At 40.2% G+C, this 12,882-nt stretch overlaps 2 protein-coding genes across 4 annotated transcripts in view; one reads left to right on the top strand and one right to left on the bottom strand.

Moving 5' to 3' along the window:
* PLCE1 (phospholipase C epsilon 1) overlaps positions 1–3,081 on the top strand; it is a 319,088-nt gene extending 316,007 nt beyond the window's left edge. For both annotated transcript variants that reach the window (XM_046026766.1, XM_046026767.1), the window contains one exon: positions 1,796–3,081. The gene's annotated coding sequence lies outside the window, so the exon portion shown is untranslated. The remainder of the gene's footprint in view (positions 1–1,795) is intronic.
* A 138-nt stretch (positions 3,082–3,219) lies between these two features.
* The window catches only part of NOC3L (NOC3 like DNA replication regulator), a 29,868-nt gene continuing 20,205 nt past the window's right edge, over positions 3,220–12,882 (bottom strand). For both annotated transcript variants that reach the window (XM_046026769.1, XM_046026768.1), the window contains exons 16-21: positions 12,785–12,856; positions 11,670–11,851; positions 10,551–10,679; positions 9,785–9,882; positions 7,884–7,968; positions 3,220–7,543 (exon numbers count right to left, since the gene is read on the bottom strand). In XM_046026769.1, the coding sequence (XP_045882725.1) occupies positions 7,415–7,543; positions 7,884–7,968; positions 9,785–9,882; positions 10,551–10,679; positions 11,670–11,851; positions 12,785–12,856 (695 nt within the window). In that variant the 3' untranslated portion in view covers positions 3,220–7,414. The remainder of the gene's footprint in view (positions 7,544–7,883; positions 7,969–9,784; positions 9,883–10,550; positions 10,680–11,669; positions 11,852–12,784; positions 12,857–12,882) is intronic.

Raw genomic sequence — 12,882 nt, forward strand, 5'->3', positions numbered from 1 at the left:
TGCTGCTCGCACTGCGGGGCTTCATCGTCTGCCTTTATCATGATCAGGAATTTTTTTTTTCTAAGATTTTATTTATTTATTTGACAGAGATCACAAGTAGGCAGAGAAGCAGGCAGAGAGAGAGGAGGAAGCAGGCTCCCCGCTGAGCAGAGAGCCTGATGCGGGCTTGATCCCAGGACCCAGAGATGACCTGACCTGAAGGCACAGGCTTTAACCCACTGAGCCACCCAGGCGCCCCATGATCAGGAATTTCTTATATAAAATTGTAAAGCTCACGATTAAAGAATTCATTGATACCTTTTGGCAGGACTTAATCTGATTTTTAAGAGCACAAAAGAAGGCCCAATACACTGAGCCTATGTTTCTACACTTAAGGAGAAACTCCTAAAATAATCAGTGCCCCGTACTACACATACAAAGCTCTTTGAAAACAACAGATGGGACCAAATACAGGAAACGCCCTCCTTCAGACTACCGGCGTACCCAACTATTCTGAGAGGTTCACGGTCACTTAGGTTCTGTATGTAAAGGCTCATCTGAAGGAACTCACAGAGCCAGAGCAGCAATCCACATCACACATGGATAATAGTGACTATGCACAGAACACTTCTCTTTAGGACTAAGCACCAGTATTGAGCATCTCCAGTTTTTTAGAGAATGCTTCACCTTGGCAGTGGGTCTGTGACTAGACACTGTTAAGGACAGTAATGAAAATTCAAAATATTGTTTCCTCAGATCAAGAACTTTTATCAAATGAACCCGAGATGTCAGGTTGTACATACGCCTCTGTTCTGACCTCTATAGTGATAGTGGCATCACACTCCACACAAACGGAGCCCTCATCGTGCCGCAGGATTAAGGAAGTCTGTAGGAGCACAACGCCACCGGATGTCTGTCTCACAAAGAAGCTTACTGCACTGAGCATTATGGGGGTGGGAGGGGGGAGTGTATTTAGAAGTAGTCTTTTGGACTGTATTTTCCTCAAGCAAGCAGGCATTCGGAATCATTCAGTTGACCTCAGCTTTGCTTAAAGTCGGGAAAGTTTTTCTTTAAAAACAGCCATGGTTTCATCTATGGGAATATGACTCTCGTGTTATAAACTTCTTTACAAATGGTGTCCTCAGAAAGGGATGCTTCTGAGAAGAGACTTTCTGTGCTCACGAGAAGGCAAGTTTAGTGTTTTCACTGCTTTCTGAGAACATAAGGTTTCATGTTCTAAAACTTTCACCCCTGAAGTTTTAAGGGTTACCCCTTAATAATTTAAGAATTCCTAAACAATTATTTACCTTACTCTTCCCTGAAATGATGCAGAGTTGAAAGAATTTCACCTTTTAGAAAAGCTGAAGTTCATCTGATTGTGATTAAAAAAATCCTTCTAAAGGCTGTGGTGTTCCAGGCCAGAAATGGGCTCACGTTCCACCTCCCAGGAACACGATGTTACAACACTGCAACTTTTTTTTTCCTTTGAAGATCTTATTTATTTATTTGTTAGAGAGAGCACAAGCAAGGGGAGTGGCAGGCAGCTGGAGAAGCAGGGTCCAGCTGAGCAGGGACCCAATGCAGGACTTGATCCCAGGACCCTGAGATCATGACCCGAGCTGAAGGCAGACACCTAACCGACTAAGCCACCCAAGCGTCCCAACACTGCAAGTTTATAGCCAAGAGTCTCTCCTCTAAATCAGCCACCAGAATTATGGGTTTCTTTGTTGAACCACACTAAACCCTTGCTACACTGCAGATGTTGCTGCTCCTTCATTTTAAATATACTCACAAACCTATGTATACCACTTTACAGGTGAAGATCCTTTGGTAAGAAGTTAAAGTCAAGAGTGAACACTGGTGGAAACAAATATAATTTCCTTTACCTTCATCAGACTTAAACTGGAAACTGATGATTTCTGAACTGAAGACTTCTTCACACATGATGTGAGGTCCACGCTGAGGTCAAGCAAAATGGCACAGGGCTACCTACCACCCAGTTTCCTGATGAATGCAGCCAAGAAGCCCAGGAGGTGGCCATTTTATAAACGTCAGCAGTCGGAACATTGCTAAGCTTGCAGTAACGGACTTAGAACAAGGGTCAGCAAACTCTGTCCGTAAAGGGCCAGACCGTAAGGATTTAGGCTTTCTGGGTCCTTTGGTCTCTGCTGCAACCACTCAGCTCAGCTGTTAACAGTGCAAAAGCAGCTGCAGACCATACAGATGTGAGCGTGGCTGTGTTCCAATAAAACCACTTACAGACGCTGAAATTGCAACTTCATATATTTTCTTGTCACTAATAATTCTCTTTTGGTTTTTTTTTCTATCACTCAAAAACATAAAGACTATTCTTAGTTCAAGAGCCATATAAAACCTGGTGGCAGGCTGGATTCGGCACGGAGCCATAGTTTGCTGACCTGACTTAGAAAACTGGGAACAAGACCACAGAGGTCTGAAAACAAGTAAGCTAGTTTAGTCCTACGCTTCATGGCTGACGATTGGAAGCTTCGGGGCAAATGTATATACATCCTGTAGGAGTCATTAAAGAGAAATTCGGTGTAGGTTCTGTATTATGCACCATAGTGGACTCTTCTTTAGCATCTCTTTTTATGTAGAGAATGATGCTGGGTTGGTTTGTTTTTTTTAAGCTTATTGCTTATGTATTCACAGATTATTCCACTTTTGGTTTTCACAAATTGAATTTAGAATGATGTATAAATTAATTATTGAGTTGTGACATCTTAACAAGAAATTTAACCATTTCTTAAAGCAAAAGTAGACTGAGCTGGTGTTCAAATTTATTTATTTTGCAAGGTTTGTACTGACACTGTACTTACATATTTATTATACATAGCTTTCTTGATATCACGTATCGATTAAAAGCATTACTGGTTCTCACTATTTGAAGACAAATCTAACAAAAAAAAAAAAAATGTATGCTCTGAATACATGGGCCAGAATTTCATGTAAAAAAAGGAAACAAAAAAAACCCTTCATTTTCATTTCTGATTAACTGAAGAGCTATTGCTCCAAGTCATAACTGCCATTTAAGATAAATTATCTTTAAAATCTTGCTGTATAAAACTATCACGTAAGTGTAAAGGATTCTTGTTATTCTTGGGATGAAGCAAATTTATGACTTTTAAAAAGAAATGTGTGTTCCTCCAAAGTAAAATCCAAATTTTATCTACCAATATTCAAAGTTTTTCTTCAAATTATAAAGCACATGAAAAATCCTAACTTTTTCTTTAATAAATCTGTCTTTTTACCAATTATAAAAATGAATAGAACAGTCCCCAGTTCTTTGCATATTCTAAAATCAGAAGTGTTAAAAATACACCAGACAGCTTTCATGTTGTTTTAAGTTCTTACTGAAAGCCTTAATGCTACAGCCACCATTTGCTTGTCGACAGAATTCAAGCTATTCCAACTGAATGTAGTTTGCCCAGTGCTACAGGTTTCTTATCAAATCATCAATCTATAAGAAATGCACAATACTGCCCCATTTTAAAAAATATTCCAGAAACACTTTATCATGCTTCTATAAATTTGGCATCTTTTCCTCTGGTTTGGTTTATCCCATATTGAAAACTGATGTACTGCCCTTACTGGCTAAGAGTCAAAATGAAAACTGTGCAGAGCAAGGGGATAAGAAGCAAGACTGGTCTCTAGGTTTAGCACTTGGCCTTGACGCTAAGCTGAAGCCCCGCCCCACCCTACCATCTACCACATAGCTGATTTGCCTGCAGGACAGAATCTGAAACTCCCTGAGACGATAGTGAGACTAGGTTTCACAAGTGAAATGTACTGCCTACGTTGAACCCAACTTTGTTCATTCCATTTTGCAGTGAAAGCACGTGCTCCGTTGTATAGGAGTCTTTGGGACCTTCTGAAGGACACGTTGCTCAAAATGGAAAGCACCTGCTCTATGACAACTAACCTCTATTACAACAAACTGGCACAACTTGGTGTTTGTCAAATATATGAAATTTTTACTTGTATCTTCTCTGATCTAGCTATGTTAGTATACCAAATGAAAGAAATTAACCTATTATTTAGAATAAATCGAAAATGGCCACCTAGACTCTATCCATTACCACTTCATACTTTCCAGACTACTAAAAATCTGGGTAGCAAACTTTTATCAGTAAAGTTGATATGGAAAAGAATCTAAATATGCAAACTAGGCTTATGACAAGATTTTGAGGAAAAATATTGTAAGATGCTTTACCAACAACAAAGGAGCATGAGTTCTGTTACTGTTAGGTGATGCCAACTTTAAAGCATACGTGTAGCTGGTGAAGAAAGATGTGGTCTGCGATGCAGAAGAAAAACTAACTTCCTCTGGGTCACCTGTTCATCTGGAATTGGTTGTTTTGCAAAATAATGGAAGGTTGCCTGAGGTCGTCAAAGAATTGAGGGTAAGTGTGAGGGCAAATCTGTAGGAAGTTAATAATACTGTTAAGGCGGAAAGTGCCCTCTTAAGGGAAATGCCTCTTTTCATGTCATTCTATCCTCAGCAAGTAATAGTTACTTATAAATTCTCCAGTTGGGGATAAATGGGGGTTGTAACTCGACAGAAGTGAGTTACAGGTAACTTATTTTTAAATTAGCTTTCATACAAAGGTCTCCCATCTCAAGGGCCTGGGAAACACTGGAGGCTCACTAATGCAGAGCCTTCCCTTCCACCCCCCAGCCACGCACGTACTCCTTTCTCAAACTACATCTTCCCCTTCCTCTCTTCTCTTTCCCTATCCAGTAGCTTTGTATACCTGTCAGCCTCTAGGGGCCTGGGGACCCACAGGCCTTGCTTAATTCTGACAAGTAACAGAGTTTGCATTCTGCCTGGTAGAACTGAATTAACTGCCACCACACCGAGAGACTAGGGTTCTTCTGGCTGGTGTCTGATCTCCAACTTGGCAGTGAGGCAGCCTACAACCTACAGCCTACAGCTGTCTAGATGGCTGCCCCAGACCCCTAACAGTTGCTTCTCTTATGAAAAGTGAAAAGATGTGAACACCTAGACCCTCCAGCAAGTTATTAGAGAAGGAAGACTGCCTCCTACAGAAAGACCATTCTTCCGTCAGTATTCCCAGGGTCTGGTGTGCTGTTACCAATGTATACATTCTTGGCCATTTGAAGTGTCAAATTCCTAAGGAATCTTTGGCTGATGGCTAAGGATTCTGACATGAAATGACCGAAATGTTCCTGAAGTACTGAATCTCCATGATTACCAAGTTATTCATATACATCTCTTAGATCCCAAATAGACTATGCTCAAGCAGGTCTCTGAGACCTTTCCTAGGTCTCTGAACTTTGAACTAACTCACTCTGGCGCTGAATTGGGTAATGTTGCATTTTCCAAAATGTTGTGTGAATGATCTTAGTATGCAAGACCATGGAAGACTGTGCTGTGGCTTACACCTGTTACTACCCCCACTTCACTTTTAAGTGCCTAGCACAGTGCTAAGCACACAGTAGGTGCTCGATACTTGTCTAGTTAAAAAAATATATATTAATGGCTGTAGCTTGTTATAGCCTCAGGGTGTGTGTGTAACTGACTAGGATATTTAGTTCTGACAATGAAACTCATCAATACAGACCACAGAAGTTTATGCACCAATAGATTTCATTCTCAAATTCACAGAGCATTCAAATGCTAGATGTATATAATTTTACGGTCCCACTGTGATTCTCTATGTGTGTAACTAGAAGGGTAAAAGCATAAGTGTGAAATAGTTGATGAATTCCTACTTTAAAACTGATTTTTCACCTACAGTTTCTGCTGCCAAAGTGAAATATAAATGTATTTGTGAATGTTTGGAAAATAAATGGTTTGTGACATGTAATGGTCACTTGTGCTCGGACGGGGAAAGACCCTGTCGTCATCCAAACACTATTCATAACATTTCTGGACCCTGTTTTGTATCTAAAATGTGGATTAAAAGCAAATTTGTATGTTAAATTTTACATTCTCCTTAAATAAGCCTAAAAAAACACATTTTAAAATCACATATAAGAATATGCTAAAAGATTAACATGCACTGTTGAGCCCCATTAAACAGGAGTAATAAAGGAACTTTCTATTTTCATTTACATTGTGAGGGGGAAAAAAGAGCTTTAAGCTTCAGACCAAAAGACTTGGCTTCTATAGTTCTGGAGACATAAGAGATCTATTTAGTTGGGACTGCTGTGCGTTTTTTCAAATTCTCATATCATAAGAATAGGAAGAAAAAAAAAAGCAGCTGTTTTATTCAATTATTCACAGAGAATATTTAGAACTGGTTGTTACAAAAACTTATTTCACAGACTGTTCCTAGAATATGGCAGTAGCTTAGGTAAAATATTGTTTTTTAATTATATTCATTAAGAACAGGACTGTAACTATACAAAGATGATGATGACAAAGGAAAAAGAGGAGAAGGAGAAGGAGGAGGAGAAAGAGGAGACGTAAAAGAAGAAAAGCCCTTCAACAGGCACCATTAACAGGGTCAAGTCTTCAACTTGGTTTTTCCACCCAGGAGCAGTTCTTCCCCCATCACCCTCCAGAACACAGCGGAAAATGAGAAGAACCGTGAAGAGACTAGAATCACTTTCAACCTTTTTTTGAAAGTAGCCATAATGAACACTCTCGTTCTCTTTTACAAAGATCACATCAGGTTACTAATTAAAGTGCATCATTCAGCCAGAGCCAATGAACCTGGTATCTAATTTCAAGCTATTTTTTCTTTTCTTAAAAATCTTCCTGAAAATATACTCAAATACAGAATTTTTCTCATTTCCATCTATAGTGTTACAATAAAAATACATTTATTCCATTTGAAAGAGTTTTGGTACAAAAGAGTAGTTGAATGATAAAAAGCAATCTCATGGTCTTGATTTTTCTGTGCTCTATGCCCTCATTTTAATCCAGCAACTGTAATCCAATTACGTTTACTCCAAAGATTTTTTTTGAAACTGTACTGTAACTTAAGTTTTCGGTTTTGGGGGGGCTTTTTTAGAAAGGGAGAGAGAAAGAGACAGCGGGGACAGGGAGAGAGAGAGAGAGAGAGCACGTGCGGGCACAAGCTCAGGGTTGGGAAAGAGGGAGAAAAAGTCTTAAGCAGGCCCCATACCTAGCACGGAGCCCAACATTTGTGCATACTCAACCAACGGAGCCACCCAGGTGCCCCAAGATATATATTAAGTTTTTAAAAGGCCATGTCATTTAAAAACTTCCAAATGTGCAGGTAGACAGTTTTCAATTCTCCTTTCTTAATGACAATTTCAGAATTGGGGCAGAACTCTGTGCCACGCAAAGGGTAATTCTTCCTCCTCTGCTAATTTTCTTAGGAAGCTTCCCTTGTATAAAAAGAGAATGTCCCAAAGTAACGGTAGGTCTCTATGTGCATCGAATCAAACACAAATATAAGAGAAAGTCCACTGACTCCTTCTACTACCGCAGTGATGTTTTCAAATATTTGGCAAAATCCAGAGGCAAGTGAGTAGCTACTTCACTGCAATGTCTTTTGATTAGTTGATTTAAATCTTCATTCACAAACAAATCCCCTTGTAAAACTTCACTCTGAAAAAAATATTAAAAGTGATTCATATTAAAAGTTCTTGTAACATAAACAAAAGCCAAGCTGTGAACAAAACTGAAAATGTCAACAGTAGCCCCCAAACCAACATATGAAAACTGACAGTGCCAAGCACTGGGCTGGGTCCAGGACACAGCTTACGTTGAACAAAAGTCTCATGACCATCTCCAGAGTCCCGACCCCACAGATCCAGCCTACCATCAACTCCTAAACATGAAAAAAAATCTACCTGTAATATAGTTAAGCAAGCTGGAATCAGTTGATAAGAGACATTTAGTTTTTATTTCATCTTTTAAAAAAAAATAATGAAAAAACATCACATACCTTCTTTTTGGAACTTGAAGATTGAACAGGAGGATTGAATGTCATTGCACCCATGCTGTATGTCTGAAAAAGTTCTGCAGCTGATCTATAATCACATAAAGAATATAAAGACATCACTGTATTCTGTATAACCTGAAAATAACAGGACTGTACCCAAACAGAACTCACTATTCTAAACCCATATAGTAAAGTATAACATAATCCTACTCTTGAAACCAACAAACTAACATACTGCTAAAATAAATCCTAAGTACTCATGTAATGACAATGCTAATCAACGAAATCTACCTCAGAGAGGCCTGGTACACATTCAGAAATAGAGGCCTGGACAAAAACAAGGCTGAGCAGAACTCCAACTCAGTGTGATCAAATCCCAACTCGACCAGTTACGTGGACAATACGCAACAAAGTCATGGGGCCAGACAAGTGAAGCACGGAGTTACCCTCCATGGATTTCAAATAGCTCAACCCCTCAGTTATTGGCCTGGATTCAAAGCAAAGAGAGGCCATTCAGGACAGACTAAACATTCATACCCACAGCATGTAAACGAATCCTCAGTGAATTGGGATTGGTTCACATTCCCAGAAGGAGATCAGCAGGGGCCTCCAAGGGTTGCAATTAGTCTCATCCCAAGCTCCAACCACCAGAGCAAGACCATCATGAGTTTCCCTTCTCAAGCTTTCGTGATAAACCCTTTCTTCATCATCCTCCAGAGAAAGAAATTTCTGACATAAATGAGGCCAGGATCAAGATCTCTGACCAAAACATGCCAGAAAAAGATCATGAATAAGAAAACAGACAGTTAATTGTTTTCTCCTTGTTTTCCCTTTTAAAAAACAAGGATGGAGGACAGATAGAAGTATGAGGAAGAAAAAATGGGCCAGTTTTTCATTTAATAAGGCCAAAGTTATCTTTATAATACCCAAAAGGAAAAGGGCTCATGGAAAACCAGAGTTTCTGCCTCATTTAGAGGGAGGAAGCAGCTGACTTCTGCCGTGTAAAAATATAGGCCTATTTTCCTAATCTCCCACTACTTCAAGAGAAGTTGGAACTTTTAGGTGAATTTGTCCAATATTTAAAATACAGCAAATAATTCCATTTTTGTTTAAACTCTGAAGAGGCCAGAATACCAGTTTGCTGGCCTACCAGTCACCTGTCTGTGATCTCCAAATTAGAGAAACCAGCAGGCTGCAAATGAGAAAAATCTACACCAAAATATTAACTCTGAGTGGTGAGTATATTACAAGGGTATCTTTTATGTCACTTCCTTTTTCGTGTAATTGCCTCATTTTGTAGGGGGAAAGGTCATTATTTTTTCAACCTTTCTGTACTTTAAAATTGTTCAGAGTAAGAAGCTGGAAAAGAAACTTCTCTGGGCAGGATCCTACTCCCCATCTGGAGCTGACAGTGGAGGCTGGCAGTACCAGCAGGTCAGGCCGCACTGCACCGAGAGAACCGGGAGGCCCACGGACAGGAAGCACGGCCCCTCTGAGCCACAGTGTTCCAAAGCGCTTCTCTTCTCACTCCTCCCCTGCTGGCCCTACTGCGACCACTCGACGGTGGGGAGGAACCCACTGCAGCTGGACTCATGGATCTTCCCACAGAGCAAAGATGGCATTATCTCACTGCTGAACCCGAGTGTCAGGGGTATGTGTTTTCACTATTCTTTCTACTCACCTGGATGTGTGAAACTTTTTATAACTAAAAAAATGTTAAGTGACTACCAAAAACACACTAACAAAATCATGGTCAGCATGTTTTCTCCTTAGAACAATTCAGGAATATGAAGTGAGACCAAATCCAGATCAACTGGTACTTTCTGTTTCAAAATCTATCACTTTCTAAAGCAGGCGTCTCAGCGCAAACGGTGACCAGGCTCGGCTTGTGGTCTGATGCCTACCTCCGGCTCAACTCCGGTTTGAGCGCTTGCGAGCCTTCGGAGGGGGCTCCGGCAATCAGGTGAGCCGCAAAGCTCTGCACGGTGGGATGGTAGTGTCTCTGAAGGACAGCAGGACAGCCACATTTTGTACAGGTCAGTACTTGATAAAACACAGGCTACAGCAAAGATCTTCTCGAACACACACTCATTTTTTACCAACCATATACATATATGTAATTCACAGTAACCACATACACACAGAAAAAATACTCTCTTTGCTCACATGATGACAACATGAATCTGATGATCAAGCTACCAGGGACGTAGTTCAGTCTTGCTTTTACAGTATGAAAAGAAAAATCAAGAGGCAATTTCTCTTTTAGAGTGAAAAGAGTTAGTTTCCAACAGGTTTCCTGAAACACACTTGCCACGAGGCTCCCTCTAGTGCGCCCGCACTGTGGGATCACGACACTGCCGCCCTCTTGAAACTGAGGGGCTACCAGAGTCTCCCTGGGCAGGACCCAATACAAACCTTCCATTCCGGATCATGCTGGGGAAAGAGTTCAATTTTCTAAACCTCACCCCACAAAAATGTCATTTTCTGCCTCCTTAGAAAATGCACCTCATCAACTTAAAAACCAGAAAGAGCGAAGTAAAATGTAGATCAGTAAAATAGAAATTCTCCAAAAGGCCATCCCAGAACAAAATTATATTGAGCACTCTGACAATAATAACAACTTGGGAGAAAACTGAAAAACAACGCTCACAAAGAAAGGACCATCCTTACCCGTAGTGCATGCAATTCCCAAAGTGCAGTGTTCTGGGCATTGCAGTACTCGGGTTCATCCAGCTCAGGAAGGAAAACCCCACTTCCCTGAGACTCGTTGTCAAGCAACAGATCTGTTTTGGGGAAAGTCTGCAAAAATGTCACATTTAAAAAAAAGAAGTAATTAAATTAATACTGGTAAAGAATGTTAAATTTTTTTATTTATTTGAAAGAGCAAGCGAGCATGTGTACAAGCAGGGGGAGTAGCAGGCACAGGGAGAGGGAGAAGCAGCTTTCCACTGAGCTGGAAGCCCGATGAGGGACTCAACCCCTGATCATGACCTGAGCCGAAGGCAGATGCTTAACTGAAAGCACCCCTGGATTCTGTATTTTATCTGATTTTAAATTTATTTTGATTTTTATGCTTAAATAAGAGCTATAAGCAGGGCGCCTGGCTGGCTCAGTGGGTGGAGTGACTCTTGATCTTGGGGTCATGAGTTCAAGCCCCATGTTGGATAGAGCCTACTTAAAAACTGAAGTATGTTTTTTGTGTGTTTTTGTTTTTGAAGATTTATATTTATTTGACAGAGAGAAAACATGCGTACAAATGGGGGAGTTGCAGGGAGAGGGGAGGGAGAAGCAGGCTTCCCGCTGAGCAGGGAGCCTGACACAGGGTTCTATCCCAGGACTCTGGGATCATGACCTGAGCCTAAGGCAGATGCTTAACCAACTGCGCCACCCAGATATCCCCAAAATAAAATATTTTTTTAAAAGAGCTATAAACATATTTGTGCTGACACAAAAATGTGTCCATCACCGTTAGTGTTAAAAAAATGTTATAATGTATACCATAAAAAAGTTGTGTTGTCTATGTATATGTGCTGCACGTTTTATATATGAATAAAAAAGTCTAAAAAAAAAAGTTTGCTGGAAGCAAACCCAACAAATGGTAGGATCGTTACCTCTGGAGAGTATCAACAGGGGTGGAAATGCTTTCATTTTGTAATTTTATATAGTTCTTTTCTCTCTGGACTTTACCACTTTTCCATTATCATAGTAGGAACGTAAATAAGGAAAAAAGATGCCAACGAGACAGCACTGTTGTACTACCACGGAACTTAGCTTTGTATCATTACTTACATGCATTAATATTCTGTTAGTTGCTAAAATGCCAATGCTTGAATTTGGAAGAACGTGAAGAGCAAGGGTACAAAGACGCTTGATGAAAGCAAGGGCTCTCTGCTGAGAAACCTGCTTTCTGCGCTTAGTTAGCATGACGTCAAGGCACTGGAGGAGAATCTCGACACCTTCATTGGTAGCACCTAAAATAGCAGATATACCCTTCAGGGCTGTTCTCATTACTTTTTCTTTTTTTTTTTTTTTAAGTCAATTAGCCAACCCCAACCTACAGTACATCATTAGTTTCAGATGTAGTGTTTCATAATTCATCAGTTGCATAAAACAGCCAGTGCTCATCACATCACATGCCCTCCTTAATGCCCATCACGCAGTTACTCCCTATCCCTACCCTCCAGCAACCCTAAGGTAGTTTCCTATTTAAGAGTTTCTCATGGTTTGTCTCCCTCTCTGGTTTCTTTCCCTTCCGCTTTCCCTCTCTTCCCCAATGGTCTTCTACCCTGTTGCTTATGTTCCTCAAATGAGTAAAACTGTATAATTGTCTTTCTCTGACTGACTTATTTCACTCAGCATAATACCCTCCAGTCCCATCCACGCTGATGTAAGTGGTAAGTAGCCGTCCTTTCTGAGAGCTAGTATTCCACTGTATACCTAAATACTTACATCACGTCTTCTTTATCCATTCATCTGTTGATGGACATCTCAGCTCTTTCCAGACTGGCTACTATGGACATCGCTGCTATAAACACTGGGGTGCAGGTGCCCCATCAGATCACTACATTTTTATCTTTGGGGTAAACACCTAGTATCATTACTTTTTCATTATACAGCTTCATTGCCCTCCAGAAAAACTCAAGACGACTGTCATACCTGTCCCAAATCATTCCCCTAACCAATGAAGTAGTGCTCAGGAGATGCAGAGGGTTCTACCATAGCTCCAGTCAATTCCAGAAATTCTCTCTCTCCAACTCTTAACATAAGGTTAAATACAGATGTGTGGCCCTCAGAGGCCAACATCTTAATACACCAATTCTGATTTCTTATTTTTCATTGACTACACACAAGATATTTGTAAAAGGTAAGTATTTATTCAAGACACATTATCTAAATGTACATACCTGCATGTAACTTGAACAGTGTTTTATATAGATGAGTATAGAACTTCATCGGATCAATATTCAGAACATCACCTTTGAAATTACAACAATTAGATATG

The sequence above is a fragment of the Meles meles genome, chromosome 13 (assembly GCF_922984935.1).
Source record: "Meles meles chromosome 13, mMelMel3.1 paternal haplotype, whole genome shotgun sequence".
NCBI classification, from domain to species: Eukaryota; Metazoa; Chordata; class Mammalia; order Carnivora; family Mustelidae; genus Meles; species Meles meles.